Genomic DNA, 20927 nt, shown 5'->3' with positions numbered 1-20927 from the left:
GTTCTGATTGGCTCGACGTTTAGCAACACAACCAATTCCCTTCAACGCACTGCACGCCATTCCAACTGTTTAGCCAATCCGCATACATGAGGCGGGACTTACCAGAAAACGGGTAGGAAAAGTATAACGCCTGGGGGAACGACGTCAGTGTTTGTGTGCGGTTATTGGAAAGATGGCGGAGGCTGCGGCAGTTCCTCCGCATCGGTTTTTCTGTCACTGTTGTAAAGGCGAAGTGAGACCAAAACTCCCGGTAAGGTTGGATTTTAGATTCTATTTACTGTCGCGGTCTACAACAGACGTGTGTCCGTCTGGTTCAGGCGGTTTGATACGTTTTTTTAGGCTTGCTAAGGAGGCTAGCTTGTCTGCTAACAGTTAACGTCTGCTAGGTGTTATGGTTGCGAGCTAACTTCGCTAGCCTGTTCCTGGGCCTCGACACCAACTGAAACAAACACAAAAACACACGCACACACACAGTTGGGGTTTTTAGTTTTTTCCTTTGCTGTTTGTTTGACTTTATGTCCTGGTGTGTTTTGCTTTTGCTTTGCACTGACACAGGCAGCTGTCTGTAGAAGGTCAGACCCACACCAACAGCTAGTCAGTGTTTCCATTTTGGTTTGATTCTGAAGCCTCCCTGACTGTGAGGGTTTATTTATTTTTAGTATAATAATCACTGTTTTAAACGACGCGCTGAGACAGGATCCAAAAGCTAAGCATAACCTAACTGAGGTAACTTCGACTTAGTTAAACCGAAAGTAAAAATGGTTTTGTTGAGTTGTTTGTAGACTGAGAGTTTAGCTTTATTTAAGCCTGCGATTAAAAGCAGGTAATTTCCTAATAAGGTCACTCTTCTGTCTGTCTGTCTGTCTGTCTTTCTCGCGTGTGTGTATTACATAAATATAATATGTGTATGTATGTCTGTGTTGGGGACTGTCTCATTAAGCTTAGAGGCTGACTCATGACTCGGGTATCTTTTGGGGTAAATTAAGAAGCTTTGCATCATGGTGTCCTGACTTGGTCTGTGATGTGACGGCACTTAAATGCAAACCTTTATATCATGTCCCACCTGCCAGTGTTTAACTCACAGGAATAGGGAAGTATTGTGTACTCTACCAACATCTCACATGATTTGTCTTTATCTCCAATGCAAAAAAAAAAATACTCATATAATTCCTGTCTTTAGGAGTATATCTGCCCCAGATGTGACTCTGGATTTATTGAGGAGGTGACAGAAGACTCCAGGTGAGGATATTTTTATTATTATTATTATTATTATTATTATTATTATTATTTATAAGGAAATTTCTTTTTCTTAAGTTTGTATGTGGTGGCATAGTGGTTAGCACTGGGGTCAAGGGTTCAATTCCCACTGTTAGGACTGTGTGTGTGTGTAGTTTTCATGTTCTCCCCGTGCTTGGTTGGTTTTCTCCCAGATATGCGGGCGAGACTAATTGGAGTTTCTGAATTATTCATATTGTGTGAGTGTGTAAATGTGTCTACTTGTACAGTGCAATGCACTGGCACCCTGTCCAGGGTGTGCCCCGAGTCCCCTGGCATGGGCTCCTAGCCTCCTGTGACCCTGCACAGGATGAACATTATGAAGAGTGAGTTAGAGTGAGTTGTTAACATGTCAAACGAGGCCATGACTGTAACCCTCCTACGTATGCTAGAAAATATAATGTACAATCATCATTTAAGGTATAGTAGCACTCAAATAATACCATTGTGATGATCATGTTTATTGTTTTATTTTAGTCTTTTGGACAGTAGTACCAATGGCCTTGATGACACAGCTTCACAGTTTGCAGAGGTAAGTTGTTGTCTTAATAGGAAAAATATGATGTCACTTTTTAATGGCGATTTAATTATTAGGGCCATTAACTTCTTTCCTTATACAAATGAGAGTTGTTAGTCAAAAATTCTTGCCATTTGAAATTTACAGAAGACTTTTAGCTGGAGTAAAGTATTTCAGTGGTGCAGATTTTATAAAGAAGACCGTATATCAATGAATGACGATCCTGGCCTCACAATCGCTCGAGTGGAATGCCTAAACCTTGAAAATCAACAATAGCTTTTTTGCCAACTTGTAGAGGAGACGCATCTGTCTGAAGGAACTGATCATCATCGTTCACCAATGCCACTTGCATGCTACAGGAATTTGGCTGGAAGTCATCACTACGTCCCCGTACAGTCTTGACCTTGCTTTAAGCCATTTTCACATGTATGGGCCTTAAAGGAATTCCTGTGAGGCCAGAGCTTCAGACCTGAAGCAAGCAGTTCAATCAGGTCTCAGGCTCACTGAGAGAACTTTTTACCATCACAATATGCAAGCACTAGTGAAACGCTGGGATAAGTGAATTAGTGTAGCTGATAATTATATAGAGAAATAAAGTTAGACTTTACTCTCTTACTCTGTTATTCTGCATCAAAAGTCCTGGTTTGACTTGAACACAGTACTTGCACGTCGTGTTTATTGTACTGTATAAGAGAAGATACACTAAAGATACCTACCTCGAGCACATTGATTTAACATTAAATCAGTATGTTGAATAATGTGTGTTGTTGCATAATCAACTGCGTCCCATGTGCAGGCTGGCTGACAATGTTAGCATTTTACCTTGATCTGTGCTTTAGTACTCTGTCTAGCAAATGCTGGACAGCCGAGTTGTAACATTATTAACACAAAATTTTCATTATGTTAATGTGATCCAGATTGCTTTTGTCATCCAGTCTTTATATATATATTTTTAAAACAAGTTTTGCGGGTGACTGTACCTACTCGTTTTAGCATCGCTGCATGCACAGTAGCATACTGCGAAAAATATATGGACACCTGTAAATTCCTAAACTGCCACACATTTTGGAAGCACATAATTGTGTAGAATATCTTTGTACTCTGTAGCAATACAGTGTTCTTTATTGGAACTATTAGGCCGAAACCTGTTCCAGCATGACAATACCACGATGTACAAATTGAGCTACATCATTACATGGTTTGCTGAGGTTTTGTGTAGAAGAACTTAAGTGTCCTGCAAAGCATCAATCCCAATGAGCACTATTGGGATGAACTACAGTGTCAAGGCCTCGTCAGCTGACATCAGTGCCTGACCTCTTTAATGCTCTTTTGGCTGATTGAATGCAAATCCCCGCAGCCACGCACCAAAATCTGGAGCAAATCCTTTCTACATTAGAGGAGGATAATATAGGAGTAAAGTGGGCAGACACGGAGAGGTGATGGTCAGGTGTCCGCATGTTATTGGCCGCATAGAGTAGGCAGCATCTGGCACTAAACACATTTCTGTGGAGTTTGTTTTTTTTATTGCCTTGCTCTCAAAGTGCTAAAAATATATTACTTGATTTGTTATGTAAAACTGGCGATTTTGAAGCTTCAAAGAGATTGTACTTAAATACCTTTTCAGGAGCATCATCCCTAATTCAGTTTCCACCAGTAGTAAATTCCTCTTTTTTCTGTGCTTTTAGTGAAGGAAGGTATATTTTATCCCCATCATCATTTTTACAGTCTTATATAGCATATGTCTCATAGCGCAATGCGTATTTTAAATGTTAAAGCATCATCTTTTGACGCATCTCCTTGCTGTAGCTCTGGCAGCTCCTGTTCGTAGAGCGGCCGTTCACAGTGGACTTGGACAGCCCTGACTCGGAGCCACGGGTTCCAGGAGGTGCAGGAGGACTAGGTCTTGGAGGAGGATCGTTTGGTGGCTCTGTCCCTGGAGGCCTCAGTGGAAACCTTGGTGGCCCTTTAGGAGGAGGGGGAGGAGGAGAGCACTGGGGCCCGAGCCGCCCCCCTCGCCTGCACACTCAGAGAAGATACAGATCCAGAGGGAGCAGTCGGCCCGATCGTTCTCCTGCTGTAGAAGGGTAGGTCCTGTTTTGCTGTGTTTCACACATTTCACCTTTTGGGCTATGTGGGACTATTTTTGTTCATTATTTTTTTTCCACTCTACACCCTAATATGCGTTCAACAGTTTACCAACAAAGCAAGACGATAGACACAGCCTGTTTGTCCTTCATTGCATTACTCTTACTCGGTATTGCCTTAATTCATTTTTATGCATTCCGTAGATGCCTCCTACGTGAATGCTGGCAAGTTTGCCTGCTTAGTTTTCTGTTTCCAAGTAGTTTCACTTTCTCCCATATGGTAAAATTTAATCTGTCTTGCGATTGGATTACTTATTGGCCTTTTAAATTTAAGGGATATTTACTGGAGTCTCTAAGAGGGGGAACACAGTGAACCAGAGCGGAATGTGACATAGTTAGATTCCAGAACTAGACAAAATAAAAAAGTGCAGAGTATCTTGTATTAAGTACGTCACAGAATATTATGAATGTGTGAAGTTATTTGTCACTGTAAACATTTCAAGGTTAAGTTTTTTAGAGAAATATAGGGCATGTATATGGATACTATAATGGATATTTCTAACATAAACAGAGACAAGTGACAGACTAAAAGAAAAGGGTCTCAAGTTATGCAAGTTTCCTGAATACAGTGGCCGAATAGTTTGGTCTCCATATGCAAAAGAATAAACTCTACAGCAAATACACAGATTTAAGGCCCCTGAATTTTACTAGACTATGTAGAAAAACAGTTAACACTTGTTGATATACAGTATCAGGACTGCAGCTTTTTGGCAGCTATTGTTCTGGGCTGATGCCAGTAGACTCCTGTCTGTTGTTGGTTTGGAGTGATTTTCAAATTTCATACAAAGCAAATTGCCTATGAGTTCAGACTTTTGGGACACCCTGTATAATCCCCTTAACTGGTGCTGTGATGGTGGTGTAGAGTGCTTGTCTTATACATTAGTCCAAAAAGTTGGACTTTTAAAGTGGTTGTGGGCACGATGGTGCAGCCCAGGTGTCAAAGATATCACAGCCATGCTGATATTCAGTACTAAAGCACCGTTCCATAAATGGCATTTATTTGGCATAATATTTGTTTATTTTACCAGTTATTTCGTTCCCCACATCCTTCCGTGACTGGCAGAGCTGGTGGCTGACAGTTTTAATTAATTATTTTATAAATTTTATATTATTGAAAAAAAAATTAACTGTTTTGAAAGTTAACTGTTTTGCGATCTCTAAATGATAGGACAAGTACTTTATTACTGCGCCACTTGGAGGCCTGAAAGTAGTTTTAAAATTTTTACGAGTACCGTGTAGCTAACAGGTCAGGAGAATAATCCATGGAGGTGGTGGACAGTACTGAGAAACTTATGAGATTTCCACTTATTCTACTTTAGAATGTCAGCTTACTTTTTACCAGTACCGTGTAGCCAACAGGTCAGGAGAATAATCCATGGAGGTGGTGGCAGTACTGAGAAACTTATGAGATTTCCACTAATTCTACTTTGACTTTATGTCAGCTTTGGGTTTCCAGACTTAAATCCCAACCAGCATAAAATAAATTTAGTTAGTGCGTAACTAGGGTGTAAGTCAGAATCTTTTGTTCCAAACATTAAGTAGTGTTCTTAAGTAAGATTTATAGAGATTTGGGATTCAGCCTAGTTTGCTTTGTACCTCATGTTAGCCATGAACCAAGCAACATGGACAGTTCAGCAGCAATATGAAACAATTCGGAAGGAGTTAACAGTTAATACAAAGTGTTGTTTAATGTAATATACTCACTTATGTGACTTGTTTTAAATATGGGTTTTTCGCTACTCTTCCATCTTTCCAGTACTGTGGACCGCACTGACCTACTTTCACCGATGCTAGTGAACGACAGTTAGTGTAACGCCTGTGACACAGAGTGATGCATAAAGTTAATAGGCCAAGTGCTGTTATGCTGTATCTCGCCACACATGGGATGCATTCCGTCCAATCGAATTACTTTGTTGAAACTGTTATGTAACAGTAATTATAATAATAGTAGTTTGTTACTATTATTGCTATCACAGGTGGTAAAACAACCTGCGCATTTTTTGTTTAACTCGCTTTTCTTTTTACTCAAACACTAATTGTAATAATTCTAATACTTTTTAGTTTTAGGGAGCAGCTGTTTTACTTGGCAAGTGAGCAAGGTGGAAAAACCTTGTGTATCGCAGTGCTTGCAGAACTTTTACAGCTCCATGCTCACAAATGTCTTTGTGTGTGTGTAGTTCATGGCACCTTGCACTTCTTTTTAATGAGCACTCACTGTTAATCCTAAGTGTACTCAGGTTGGCTGTTCTTACTGCCTCTATTAAAGAAACTCCAAGATGAATGCTGCTGTTTTTGTTTGTCTGCGGACCGGCCCATACTGTATGTTAACACAAAGTTAAAAGCTCACAATTGTATAGGATGTCCTTTGTGTGCTGTAGTTGTATATTTTCTTTTAACTGGAATCAAGAGTCCCAAACCTGTTCTAGTATGACCATGCCTCTGTGCACAAAGTGAGCAAGTGGCAAAGAGCCTTGATCTTAACCCCTTGACGTATCAGCACCAGGTTTCAGTACCCAACCTTGTATTGTTGCGTTACCCAATGTATGGATAATTGAAATAATTGTGAGGAAATATTTCTGCAATCATTGCTCTCTTAAAGAAGGTCATTCTTATCAGGATAAAAAAAACTTTTGGATGATATTTTGTTTTGCAATTCAAGTTTCTGACTAATATACATTTTTGTTATTGTAGAAATTTCTCTCTTCTCCAGAGAGCTTGTAACCCACAGTACTTGGATTTTTTATTTTATTAATTTATTTATTTTTATATGTATGTATAATATTTATTTTATATATATATATCCATGTTTTAGTATCATGTATAGAAAAAAACTTGGTGCCTCTTCTCAATAGAAGTAGTTGTCAGGACAAATTGGAAAAGTTTTTTTTTTTTTTTTACCATATATTGATGTTTGTTTTTGTATTTGTGTTTAGGATAGTGCAACAATTTCTTGCTGGCCTTTTTGCCAATTCAGGTGCTCCGGGTTCTCCTCCACTGTCATGGTAAATGCAAACACCTTTTTATAACATCATGTATGTCATTGGCACAGTATCATGTCAGTCTGAGCCTGGTTTATCGTCTTATCTTTTTTCATGGAGGAATTTTGAGATTGTGAGATATGGTGTGTGTATATATGTAGATCTGTAGATGTGTTTGTGTGTAATATTAGGACAGGCATGCTGCATTCAAATCCCGGTGACTATGCCTGGGGGCAGGGGGGTCTGGATGCAGTCATTACACAGGTACTTACAAATAAGGGAATATGATTTACAAACCGGTTAAAGTGTAAGTGGATTTTGAATGATAACTGCTCTCTTTTTCTCATGCACAGTTACTGGGTCAGTTTGAGAACACAGGTCCTCCTCCTGCAGAGAAAGAGAAAATCTCCTCCCTCCCCACAGTCATTGTTTCTCAGGAACAGGCTGGTCAGTCTTTTTTTTTTTTTTTTTCTTTTTCTTTTTTTTTTCTCCCCTCTGTCATATCCTTCCTTTCCTTATACCACATGTAGCTTTTTTAACTTTTTTTTTTTTTTTTTTTTACTAAATCAGAACACATACTATGGACGGGCCCCCCACAACTCCAAATTAACATATCTCCTTCCTCTTGTCCCCACACAGACTGCAGTTTGGAGTGTCCGGTGTGTAAGGAGGACTACACAGTTGGGGAGCCAGTCAGGCAGCTGCCCTGCAACCACTTCTTCCACAGTGACTGCATTGTGCCCTGGCTAGAACTGGTAAGAGTGGGTCAGGATGGGGAGACAGCATGTCTTTAGCAACAAATAACCTTTTATTGCAGTGAAAAATATTGCCATGTGTATATACATAAAAAATATGTTTAGAAAGTACACATTCAAGACATTCTGCTTACTATTTATTAGCAATTTTACATTAATAAGGAAAATGTTAGTGCTGTAAAATGATTCTTGCAGACCAACAAGAGTGGTTGCGAATTTTAAATGTCTCGTAGTGTTCCTGGTGAAAATGTGCCACACAAGACTTATTAATTCCTGAACATATACCTACTGCCACACTATCTGGAATAATCTGCTAATAATAATTTTTAATTATTTAAGTGTATGCACCATTTTATATTTACCTTTTTATAAAGGGACTAGTTTCTTTGTTGTAAAAGATACGTCTGAAGCAGCATTTATCATTTTCATTAGCTCACCACCAAAGATCTAAACAAGTCAGCTCTGAAATTTGATTGAATGTTTTCAAATTATGTAATTTAAATACTGCTCAGTACAACTAAGGAAAGCGATCGGCTAATTCAATGGAACTTGTAGATATATGTCTCTAGAAAATGTTTATTAGCATGAATACCCTGTAATATAAAACAATACTATATACTATTTTTAATTACTTTTGATTAAATTAATGCTGAAAGATGCAAATCAGTCTTAGTGAAGACAAATGAACTTTTTAGTCATTTTAAGTAATTCAGATGGTTGTCCAGTTTGGCAGGGTGTGGCTTAGCAGTAGCTCATTGACAAAGAGTAGGGAAGTTTAAGGTTTAAAAATGCATTATCTGTGGGGTATTTCACCACGAGCATTAACACACACAGGTGTAAACTTGTTAAAGAAAAAACAATATATATAACCTTTTAAAGGGGTCATAAAGGCCTACATGCACTTTTTTAAGCTGTTTGGACTGAACTGTGTGTTAGGAGAGTGTGTACACAACCACTCTACGATGATAAAGAGCCGCCCAGTGGTTTTCTTTTCATTTATTACAATAACATGCCCCTTCTGAAATCAGGCCAATCGCAAATGCCTGTCGATGTGACGCCACACCACAAGAGGCCGCTCCTAAACTAGTTGATTGACACTGGTGTTTTAGCAAAGACCCGCCCTAAGTGAGAAGAAGCTGTCGGCCATTGTTTTTCGCCGCTGGAGCAAAATGGCGCCTAAGCAAGTGGTGTGTACAGTTGTTGGGTGTAATAGCGAACACAGCGGTCGTCATTCACTACCGATATCTGAGCCACTGAGGACGCAGTGGCTGAATTTAGTTTTTGAAGCTAACGTCCCCGCTGATTTACCTAAATGCGTTCATGTTTGCGATAATCATTTTTCACCAGACTGCTTTATAAACGCGGGTCAATATAAAGCAGGTTTTACTAGGAAGCTGCTCCTAAAAAATGGATCTGTACTAACGCTTCGTGTTCCTGCTTCATCTTCACCAGGCTCAGTGAGTAATTAATTTTTCTATGACTCTTTGCAGATCCCCTTTTCTAATAATCACGATGAATGCGGAGTGTAAGTTAACTTATACTCTCATAGAACATAGGTATGGCTTCTTTTCTATGTACATCCGTCTCTATATAATCCCTAATCGCCCGTTTATAATAAACAATGAATTAAGGTGATTGTCTAGTTGCAAACTGTGTACGTAGTCGGAAAACTATATTATGCTTACCTTTGTAATGTTAGATGGTTTATAACGATGTCATGTAAACCATCAGTAAACACATCGTGTCCGTATCTCTCTCGGTAAGTTTCTCCGCTTTATGTTGTTGTTGCTCGCGGCAGCATAACAGCCCGTTAATTCATGCCCATGCAGTGATGAGAGAGACAAATCGAGTCGATGCATGTCCATTCTTTTAATTTCTGCGTTGTCAGGCGATATTACAAACTTCCGCGTAGGTTCCGTACCTAAATCAAACCAAAAACGACTGAAGAAAACAGGCTCAGGCTCTATATTCCAGCGTTTTCCAGTTTGGACTGCATTACCCACAAAGCACTGCGTTGTGGGCAATGCTTTGTGGGTAATGCAGTCCAAAGCATTGCCCGCACTGGACTACACTCCCGTGGCTATACCCCACATGTGTTGTGAAGACACGCCCCACAGAACTGGGGGGGCAGGCTCAGCAGAGGTCATGAGCATTTAAATTAGCATGTACTGAAACAGGTTGCTGAGAACAGAGCTAGTTTTTACCAGGTAAAAGTAGTGTTTTTTTTACACAATCCTTTTGAATTATTAATTAACGTATAATACAAACTTTTCATTAGGACCCTAAAGATCATATTAACATTTAATGAAAAATGGGATGTGTGGGACCTTTAAAGCTTATGATTGAAAACCCCATTGCTGTACCCACAGTACTTGTTTGGCGATTTTTGGTTCCATATGAGTTGCCTATTAGTAGTGTTGCTATATGGTTTGTTATAAATGCTTTTTTTCAGAGATCCTGCAGGTCATTGGCATAACACAAGCTGCCACTTTTTTTGTGAAATACACTTTTCCCCTAATAAAATGTTTTTTGTTGTTGTTTGCTATTTTTACAGCATGACACATGTCCGGTATGCAGGAAGAGTTTGAGTGGAGAGGACAGTGGCAATCAGCCCCCATCAGAGCCCTCCTCCGTCAACACCGAGCCCCGCACACCGGAAAGATGGTCCTACTGAGAGACACACAAACACACACACATGCTTTGTTTCATTTCTGTGCTATCTCTGTCTAACTCTTATAACACACAACGCATGAGGATTTGGCATTCCTTGTCTTAACGCCAGCCTCTCTCTCTCTCCCCCACCTCATTTTTGATCATACACCTATTGTATGGTTTACTATGGCTTGTTTACTGTTTTACTTTTTATCTATCATGCTTCATCTGTCGTGGCCTCTCTAGTCTTGTTTCCATTTCTGCATTGACACTTTTACATTAACTCAGAGTTGTTTGCATTTTATTACGCCTCTTGTCCTGGTGTCTGCTTTCCCAGGCTACTGACTCTGAAGGACGCATACGCTCACCACCATATCTTAAGCATAACACTACATGAGCCATCCTTCTTTTAGAACGTGCAGTGTTATGCACTTCCCATGAAGCTGAACTGCACGTGCTACACAGAACCAGCCCCTGTTCAGTCTAATGGTCATGGGGTTTAATGTGTTCTACTGGGATCAGTTGAGTGTTTAGCTCACCTATTCATTGGGTCACCTCATCCTGTCTTGGTGGTCTATACCAGTCTCAGAGTGCTCCTCTTTTCTCTCCCTTTTCTCCTCATCTGTGCACTTTTCCCAGGTGTATATATCACAGGCACATATGGTGTCCTTCTCATCTTCCCCACTGGCATCACTCCTTTTCTTTTTCTTTTTTTTGTTTTGTAAATAATTTTAGTTTAAAATCTCATTCAAAGAAAAACAAAAGGAAAGGAATACTGCATATAAAATGCTGAATCCCTAAATATTAAAATATATATTATATAAACAATGTGTTGTCAGTTATGTATTAATAATAAAACTGAATAAAATCAGTTAATTGTTGATCTTCATAAGACAGGTTTACATAAATTTTTACATTAATGATATTTACAAGAGCCAAGGACACCATTTGGTTTCATTTTGTTTAATTGAAATGCTTTGTAGGTCAGTTTACAGCATCCAGTTAACATCAGATTTTGTTAAACTTGTTCATCCTATTCTCAACTCATTCATTTAATAGTGATCAGTTTGATACATAAACAACTTTTTTTCCACATTTTCAGGCTGTTAAATTTCCAGTGGTTTCTAGACAAGGCCATGGCGCTTGTGCATAATCGAAAAGCAAGACTGATTAGCTATACTGAAGTCGTTAATGAAATTCATGTAATGAAAGTCAGACGTGGATCACATAGGTTACTGTTGTTTGTTTCTGAACTGTAACCTATTACATTCCTCTGACCGAGCTGTCTGTCACTGCGTATGCATATTAAGAGGCCTCAAAAAAATCAACGCTGTCTTCTCAAGATAATAGCAGCCTTTACTGTCAAAACCTGCTGGAAGTGTTTCCATACAATTATGTACACATTGCTTCAATCTGTCTACCAAATTATCACATTAAAAGCAGGTCAAGCACATGTTGAAGTTTCAAGTCACTGTAAATCATTTGCAGTTTCTCAGTGTTAATTACAAATTATGCTTATTACAGCTTTCTTTTTCACACATATGCACACTTTTTTAGAGTGAAAATATAGTCTCTCAGCTCCAGAATCACTATCTTGAAACAAAACAGACTAAATCAATCACTGCAAACTGTTCCAAACAGTCCAGTGTGTCCAAAGTAAATTATTCTTAATTTAATTATGAATTAAAAAAAAAAAAAAAAAACTGAATTTGGTCAAGACTCATTTTATTTCACTTCAAGTAAACCTTACACTCAGACTACTTGTAATGGTCTGAATTCCTGACAGCTAGCCCACATGCAGTCTGGCTAGATGGTAATTTGATTAGAATTAGAAATGATGTGAATCAGATAGTAGCTTAAGGCTGTATTTGAATCCTGGTGATTAGGATGTTGCCCACAGTAGTGTGATGATGGATTGAGGAGGAGCACTTGCAGGCAGAAAGCCCAGGGTCTGATCCCAGACTTCGAAGCGCACCTCAGCATTAGACCTGTAGGATCACATGTATAAAGCATTTTATTAGGTTAACTAACAGCAGAATACACAAAAATATAAAAGCACGGAAATCACACCCGGACTACCCAGGGTATCACATCACTGGATATTTTTTTATTCTGTGGTGGTACAGGTATGAGTGGTTCTGGGAGCATGAGGAATCATTTTCACACCACAGTCTTGATCACAACCCCCCTGAAAGCTTTCGGTGCAGTAAAGAGTATTTTACAGTGGTTTGAGTCTTCTGTCATTAGTACAAGATTTGTGCCAAAAATAAAAGTTAATCTGAATGGAAATTATATTTTGTGACATTGCATAAGGTTCTTGAAGCAATGCCGTGGCAAATATATGCCATGATTAAAGCTAAAATCAGTAGATCAAATTTATGTTCATTCTTTTTTCCAAAACAGTTCTGTTTTGAAAGTAAAATTTAAAGCATACAGGATGCATAATTTGACTGCATCCTGTCAAATGTGCAAAGTAATAGAAAATGTGTTAAACATTATGTTCATATAGACCGCACATTGTTGCTACTACTGCTTGGAGTCATTCTCTTTTTTTTACACACTTACCTGTTTAAAATAATCAACACTACAGAACCATCAGGTCTGATGAAGGCAGAACTTTCCAGTGAGGTGTGGTCAGAAACAGACACACCTATTCTCTGAGACCCCTCCCACAGGAACTTGCTGTAAAATGTTAAGATAAAGTCCAAATAAAATTTTAAACAGGTCAAATTTAATTACTTTTCTGTAAAAGAAGTCATTGAGTGCCTATTTAGTTAGAACTTAAAGCACTGCAGCTCATGAAATCATCTAAACTTACACAGCTGTGTTTATGAGAACTCTCATGTGACTCTCACCTGAAGTGAGCCATGATGTAGAAAGTCGGCTGCTTGTAGAAGGCGTCTTTGCTGTGGTCTACAATAATAGGACTGTCCACAAAATTCTTGGCCCAGTTTGGTCCACCACTTAAATCTAGTGCTAAGTTCCAGTCTGTCCATCCGGTCACATAGTTATTTAGGTCCTGTAGGCAAGTGTAAAGGGACAGAAGACAAAAGCTTTAAAAAGATAATACTGCCAAATATGAGCAACAGCAGTTACATAAATTTTTACATTAAATTCTGCTTCAACTCATATTTTACAATGTGAATGTACAAGGGGTGTTCAGGTCAAACCAGGACTTTTGATTGTGAAGAATAACTGAACACAGTTATGAGCATAAAAACAACCTTAACTTTCCTATATAGTCACCTGCTACACTATTGCAATTATCCCAGCATTTCACAAATGCTGGATAATATTAAGGTAGAAAGTGTTCTCTCAGAGTGCAGGGGCCACAATGGGGCTGCCTGCTTCACGTCTGAAACACTGGCCTCCCAGGGACTCCTTTAATGGGCTGAACAACTGAAAATGGTTTGGATGAAATGATCATGTGTACAACTTATTTGTCGTTTTTTCAGCATTAGGCGATCCATTTGCTGGCTTTTTTTTAAGGGAACGACTGCAGTGGGTTACAAGCCAAATCAGCCAGGATCATCATTCGCTGACGTACTGCCTTCTTTAAAATGTTTGCACGTTTTGTTTGCGGTCAAGAGTCTAATCACCTTATTTAGCTTGAAGTCTGCAGTAAATGTCAACCGGTTTTATACCGTCAAGTCCCAGCTGAATTTGAACAACCCTTGTACAAGAAAAATGCAGCATTAAAAAAAAAAGCTCAATAATTAATGAAGTTTTGAGACGGTTTTTACACATGATACTTTGGGGTTTTAATAAATTCTACAAATAAGATAACAGAAGAATAGGTAAATGAAGGCATAATTTAAACAATGCTTGAAGAGGAACAATCAACAAATCTAGTTCACAACATAAATAGCTCATAAAGAAAAAAACATGGCAGGAATTGATCAGGGATACCTCTATAATGTCATGGGCATATTCTTCAGCTCTTTCCCAACTGCCTAAACGCACACCACGGTCAATACTGTTCCAACCAGGACATGCCTCTGTGCCCAGAATAAAATACTCTGGGTAGAGGTCGTGCGTGGCCGTCAGTGTGATCTTGGCAGGAAATAATTGATCCAAGTACCAATGAACGCCGATGCCATGGACATACTGAGCAGCATGAATGTCACTTAGAACCTACAGCAGAAAAGAGTCCTTGTAAAGTAAAAATCAATGATTCCCTGTGAACCTCCTAGGTGTTTGAACGAACATGTTTGAACTGACGAGTCGCAGTTATTATCTCAGCCCTCTTACTTTCCTCGCTTACCACTTTGGCCCAGTAAGGAAGCAGGAGTCTGTTGTCATCCAGGATCATAAGGCGGGTTTTGGCATACGGAGATGAACGGAGGGCAGGACCAAGGTCTGTAGCAATCCAATCACGCTGGAGCTTAGGCGTGAATCCCAAAGCCTGAAAGCTGTAATTAGTCATTTCGCCCGCAGTGGGTTCATTTCCTGTGGTCAACCCCCAGAATGAAAGATTGTGCTTCTCATACTCTTCCAGAAATCTGATAAAAGAAAAGCATATATAATAATGCACGAAAATTTATAAAAAAGTATTTAGTATTTGCTTCAAGAAACAGTTAAAATACGTCCATGTCTTTATTGTGTCCAAAACCACTATTTAAACAACACACTGCATACTGGGTACCATAATCTGCTACCTTAAGAACACTACAATATTCACATACAGTCCTGGATACACTTTACTCCTTTATTGGACATAAAAAGGTGAAAGGTTATAATAATCTTGACCAAGTGCTAGTTTGTAGCTAGCATGTACCTGATATAGTACTGTGCCCACGTTTTATGCTCTTTGCCCCCAGGTTTTCCTTTAAGTGAGCCTTTCCCTACGAGTTCACCATTAGTCTTCAGCCAAGCCGGGGCGCTCCAGGCAGAAGCAAATAGGGAGAGAGGACGAGCAGACAGGGTTTGTGCCCGCTGCAGCAGGGGAATCTGTAAAGGACTAAATTATGATTATGACTATATTATAAAAAAGCACAAAGTCAGCATAATTAGATATGCATTGGCAAACTGTAATCATTCGCGCCTGTATAGACCTTCATGCGTGTGTCTTCTTCAGGCAGGCTAAAGTTGAGCAAGCTGTAGTCTTCAGGGGAGTCGGCGTACGTATAGAGACGAGTTGAAAAATCACAACTGGCCATCGGGACCCGGACCACGTTGTACTCTATGCCTGTAAACATAACGAAGGCAGAAGCTGATTGTTTTATGGTGTATAAAATGCATGATTTCTGACTTAAGATTTAAATCAAAGGGGAACTTGGGAACTTTCTGTAGTGGAGGTTTTTTTTCTTTTTAATATTGTCCATGTAAAACACTGTGAGGTTTTTATAAAAAAAAAATTATATATATATATATATATATATATATATATATATATATATAATTATTAGCAAATTATTAAATATATAAACATTATTTAGAGTTCTATATAGTTTTATAATTTAAAAAAATGTTCTACCCAATTTAATCCCCAGATTATTCTGTAAAACTTATATAAAAGTATCTCCCCCTGCTAGCATCATCTCTCACACACTCTCACCCTCTGGGGAGAAGTACTGTCTGAGCAGCTGGTCCTGGGCTCTGGTCGACAGAGAGAGGATGTTCATGGCAGCCGCATCCGTCATGGCTCCTCCAAAGCCCTTAACGTGCTGGTACTTTTCTGTGGGGACCAGAGTGATCCGGAGAGCTGCGGGAGACAAGCAGGCAAGAGAGAAACTGGGTCAGCGCTGGGAATAGTGACTATAGGTTTATTCTTAGCAAGTCTAATGATGCCCTAATAAATGAATAATATTACATTTCACAATCTTTCTGGAGCACAATTACATTATGGAATCATTCACCCTGGATACGTTAATCTTTAGTGCATGTACTATATTTGAAACTGAAAACAGCTAATCTTATTGGTGGCTTACATCAGGTATAAAGAAGAAAGGAAGCTGTACACTAAGGATAAAAAAAAACTGTTCTTGTTTTTTTTTTTTTTTTTTTACCAGAGTTGGTTATGAATCTGCACTCTGAGTGGTTGCAACACTTCCTAGCCACTCTTACATCTAATAAACATGCTATTTTGTTTCGTCACAATGTTGTAGTGCACTTCCTCTCATGCTGGATTGCCTGAATATCGCAATCTCTCCTATTTGTTATCTGAAGCCTGGAAATCAAAGCTAACATTTTTCAAAAGATTTATTCATAAATACCAGGGTGAGTCAAAAATTATTCACACTTGGCTGTAATTTTTTTTTTAAATGTTTTAGGCTGAGGTGCGAGACACGAATGGGCTGCTATATTCAGAGGACCAAACAGCTTAAAAACCATTGCAGCAAGATCAGGCCCACAGGGAGGATGCTTTTATACCTCTAAAAGAAAGTTTTTGCAGAGTATGACAAAGATGTTAAGAAAGTGTAAAGATGTTTGTTTTCATACAAGATGACAGTGCCCTTGAATAGCAGTTATTCGCGTTTAATTCGAAGAGACTTCAGCTCTACAATAAGCATCTTGCTGGAACTTTAACAAGCTTTTTCCTGATATTGTTCCAATACTGGCCTTTGAGATTTTCAGAAAACTGTAAGCATCATTTTTCCGCTGATGGTTGACTTTGTTGGCGATTGAGGATGTTTCCATTCCATACTCTGCTGTTTACTTTCAGGCTCGTAGTGATGAATCCATATCTAATTACCAGTAATAATTCTCTTTAAAAAACTTTCACTTTTCTTAGAGTACAGGTGCAAAATTAGTTTGCAGAAAACCAAACACTTCTGTTTTTGGTCTTCAGTGTGTTGTTTCGGCACCCTTAAAAACAAATCACTGTACATGACATCACTCTTTCATGCAAATTACAAATGGGGCACTGATTTTTGCTCTCACTGCAGTAACTGGGGAGACAGTGGCCTTGAACTTAAATCACTTATGAGACAGGGCCAGCAACACATGTTTTAATATAACCTGAGTGTAGATAATTTTTTAATGAATTTTATTTAATTTTTTTTTTTTTATAAGTTGGAGAAAAACTAGATTATGACACGAATCAATACTCCACTTACTAACAGCTACAGTGCCGTATACCTGCTCCAGTGCTGGTCTTCTGCACTTGATCCTGTTTCCTCTGAAGTCTCGCACCCGCTCTGCTGCTCAGGAATGATAGGAAGTTACCCACAGGAGGCACGATGACATGACCAACTGAGTCACAGTAGGTAGCATTACATTGACACACTACTGAGCTCTGGCCAAAGGACCTCGCCTGACACTCATCACTGCCTCCTGTGACAAATTCAACACACATAAACGCCCAGTTTAACATCATAAGGAAACATTTTGAATTTTTGTTTGTTTGTTTGTTGTCTAAAGCAGCACAGTGGCTTAGTGGTTAGCACTGTTGCTTCTTACTTCCAGGGTCGGGGTTTCGATTCCCACCGTGGGTCCACGTGCTTGGTGGGTTTCCTCCAGGTACTCTGGTTTCCTCCCACAGTTCAAAGACATGAGGATTAGTCTAACTGGCTTTCCCAAATTGTGTGAATGAGCATGTTCTTGTGTGTGCCCTATGATGGATTGGTACCCTGGCTCATGTCTTAAGGCTCCGCGCCCCATGACCCTGTATACATGTTAAAGCGGTGTAGGTGATGAGTGAGTGTGTTTGTCTTCTACGTGGTCAAAACTATCATAAATAGGGATACACATTTTTTATATATATTTTACAGTTACTAGGAAATATTCACAAAGGAATTACATTAAAATTAATTAAGTACATTTAATAGAAGTGTATTAAGGTTTTTTTCAGTGGATGAACCAACCTCTGATGTGTGTGACTGTTCCCATTAACAGAACAGTCATTATAAGCAGAACTTCTCCTCTCATCCTGACTCTGCACCTGCCTGAATAAGAAACACACAAGAAAAAAGTCCTGATTCTGTAGTGACACACAGATAAAACGCAACACGGTGACCAAACAGAAGTGGTTATCACTCACCTGTAGTTAGAGGTACAGTAGTTTTCCACTCTGGGCCATTTGAGGGCTAACCGCTAACCTGAGGGCATCAGCAACATTTTGTAAACAAACCGTTTCACTTCCTGATCATCCGCCTGGCTGCAGTCACATGACAATCACATGACCGTCACGTGACGGATCTCGCGCTTACTGTCGTCCCCTAGGTGTCGCAAGCATTGAGCGTTTAAAGCAATCTGAGTGCTGTAATACTTAACATTATGTGTTTTGAACAGAAAGCTTCAATCCTGTTCTACATATCCAGCCCAGTGGTGTAACAGGATGCTGCCCCACATGTGTCTAATGAGGGCTAGTGACAAATGAGAAGTGTCTCTGTATGTGAATTATAGTCCCCCACTTTTACCCTCTTGCCTTTCAGAATAGAGGACTAAACAAACTAAAGGGTAGGAAAAGTTGAGATGGACTTAAATATCACAGACAGTCTTTGCAATTATTGGAACTTTGAACCATGCATGAAGATAAAATAAAATTTCAAATAAAGAAAGCTTTAACAATTGGTTTTTCTTTATTCTTGATACGATGGAGCCTAACCCAGGAGACTTAGGGCACTATGTGGAATACACCCTGGACAGGGCGCCAATCCATTGTAGAACACACACACTACGGGCAATTTTGGGAACACCCAATCTGCATGTTTTGGACTGTGGGAGGAAACCGCAGTACTCAGAGGAAACCCACCAAGTCAACCCCACCCTCACAGACCCTAGGCGGGAATCAAACCCTCAACAATTGAGGTGAGAGGCCACAGTGCCAACCACTACTCCACCATGCCAACAATTGCAATTTAAAAAACAGTAGCTGTTAGGTTAAGAAGAAGAAGTGTTCAAATAGTTTGGTTTCAAGATTATTTAAAAGAAAAATAATTATTTCTTGTTGTGCCCACCGCACTTTGATACACATAGCCCCAACCAGGAGAGACAGACAAATGCATATGCATGCATGATGTCTGAAGATCTCTGACAGATAATAGAAAATGCATTTTCCGCTTAAACAACTGGGTTCTACAAGCTGTTTGGATGTGTATTTATCTGGATACAGGTTACAAGAAGTGTTTCCACATAAATAGTCAGGAATGGCAATTAGATGGCTCTCATTGTTTTACAAAACCTTTCAATAGCTTTTTACTAATTGGTTAGTATGTATAATGTACATACCAATTTTATTTACACTAAATAATATGTAATTTTAAATATGCCTAATATTGTGTAAGTCCCTTTGTGTTGCCAAAAAAACAGCGCCAACCTGTTGAGGCATAGACTCCACAAGACCTCATCCCAGTGGCATGCTTTCCCCAGGTATGCAATACACATGCATATGCATCTGATCATCTACATAATTAAAATATAGAGAGATCAGGCCAGGGTTTCTTCCACTGCTCCATTGTCTAAATCAGATGCTCACTTGTCCAACATAGGCACTTTGGCCTTTTTTTTTTTTTTTTAGGACACATGCATTATGTGTTTTGACATCTTTCTATCATAGCCAGCCAAAAAAATACATTTCAGCAATTTGTGCTTAAGTAATGCTTCTCTGGAGTCAGAGTGGACGGGCTAGCTTTCACTCCTCATGTGCATCAGAGAGTTCTGGGCACCTCTGACCCTGTAGGCAGTTTGTTTTCCTTCCTTGGCACACTCCAAGATTTTATTTAGTCACATTGAACTTTGATTATAGCACACAATATGGTGACCAGTTCATGTGTGAAAATTATTCCTCAAGCTCCCAGAACCACTCTTTTACAATTTATGCCTGTTTCAACAGAAAGGAAAAACTCCTAGACCTTACTTGAGACTAGTCCTGCTCACCAACTTAAACAACCCAAGATCACAACAGTGCCTCCAGACGGTAGTACAGTTGACACTATGCATGATTGGTGCATCACTTCATGTGCTTCCCTTCTTACCCTGATGCACTCATCGCTCCACATAACCAATTTGCATTGCTTTAAAGTCCACTGTTTATGCTTAACAAATTTCCTTTTTTTATTCTGTCTAACTAGTGTTATTCTTATGGTCACACAGCCATTTAGTTACAATCCTCAGAGTTGTGTGTAGGTAAATGTTCTTACTTTTACTATTGAACAAAGATGTTTTTTCCCCAACATTTTTGACCCAAGTTGACGGTTTTACACTATCCTTCCATGTTGTTTTCGTTCCTTGATGCACCCTAATAACTTGATCCTATTTTTTTTTTTTTTTGCAGATTCCTGAACCATCCATCAACAGGACAGATTAGTCCAAGGATGAAAATATTTATATATCTTCTTGTTTTTGAGGTTTGGATTAAACCCATTTAAGTGACCAGGGTCTTAGATAATGGTGGGGTAGGGTTTCCAACCTTTTTGAGAACCGATCTAGACATTTACATTCCTAAAACTCCAAAGGAAATGCCAATGCAAATGCTTTCAATAGTTTTTCTCAAATTATAATAGTGATGTAAGAAATAAAATTTTAAATATCCAAGAGTATGCTTACCATACACACACAAAAAACCTCCAACCGTTGAATTATAAAGCATCTTTTGTACAACATTTAAACACTGCCTGCTTAATGCTTGGGTGTGAGAAGAGGGAGTCTAATGTGATGAGCCAAC

At 39.1% G+C, this 20927-nt stretch overlaps 2 protein-coding genes across 2 annotated transcripts; one reads left to right on the top strand and one right to left on the bottom strand.

Annotated features, from left to right (window-relative positions):
- The first annotated feature begins 108 nt into the window (after positions 1-108).
- rnf115a (ring finger protein 115a) lies at positions 109-11547 on the top strand. The gene is made up of 9 exons (XM_053494079.1): positions 109-250; positions 1181-1239; positions 1753-1807; positions 3599-3876; positions 6870-6938; positions 7106-7178; positions 7268-7361; positions 7554-7669; positions 10224-11547. Exons 1-9 carry the CDS (start codon positions 173-175, stop codon positions 10341-10343), a joined length of 942 nt encoding a protein of 313 aa, XP_053350054.1. The 5' UTR covers positions 109-172; the 3' UTR covers positions 10344-11547.
- A 482-nt stretch (positions 11548-12029) lies between these two features.
- On the bottom strand, positions 12030-18431 carry gba (glucosidase, beta, acid). Its single transcript, XM_053494077.1, has 11 exons — positions 18303-18431; positions 18127-18207; positions 17402-17596; positions 15879-16025; positions 15376-15509; positions 15099-15271; positions 14586-14823; positions 14231-14455; positions 13177-13340; positions 12887-13003; positions 12030-12309 (listed from the first exon to the last, which is right to left on the bottom strand). The coding sequence occupies exons 2-11, from the start codon at positions 18188-18190 to the stop codon at positions 12204-12206; spliced, it is 1563 nt and encodes a 520-aa protein (XP_053350052.1). The 5' UTR covers positions 18191-18207; positions 18303-18431; the 3' UTR covers positions 12030-12203.
- Positions 18432-20927: the final 2496 nt, after the last annotated feature.

Source organism: Clarias gariepinus, chromosome 4, assembly GCF_024256425.1.
Source record: "Clarias gariepinus isolate MV-2021 ecotype Netherlands chromosome 4, CGAR_prim_01v2, whole genome shotgun sequence".
Classification (NCBI taxonomy): domain Eukaryota; kingdom Metazoa; phylum Chordata; class Actinopteri; order Siluriformes; family Clariidae; genus Clarias; species Clarias gariepinus.
Note: the sequence above shows the minus strand (reverse complement) of the source record. Positions and strands in the feature narration are given on the sequence as shown.

Coding starts and splice junctions, on each gene's coding strand:
- rnf115a (XM_053494079.1), top strand. CDS start 173: ATGGCGGAGGCTGCGGCAGTTCCTCCGCATCGGTTTTTCTGTCACTGT. Junction 1,808..3,598: donor CAGCTTCACAGTTTGCAGAG/GTAAGTTGTTGT, acceptor TCCTTGCTGTAG/CTCTGGCAGCTCCTGTTCGT. Junction 7,179..7,267: donor TGGATGCAGTCATTACACAG/GTACTTACAAAT, acceptor TCTCATGCACAG/TTACTGGGTCAGTTTGAGAA.
- gba (XM_053494077.1), bottom strand. CDS start 18,190: ATGAGAGGAGAAGTTCTGCTTATAATGACTGTTCTGTTAATGGGAACA. Junction 17,597..18,126: donor AACAGTCACACACATCAGAG/GTTGGTTCATCC, acceptor AATTTGTCACAG/GAGGCAGTGATGAGTGTCAG. Junction 16,026..17,401: donor GAAGACCAGCACTGGAGCAG/GTATACGGCACT, acceptor TGTCTCCCGCAG/CTCTCCGGATCACTCTGGTC.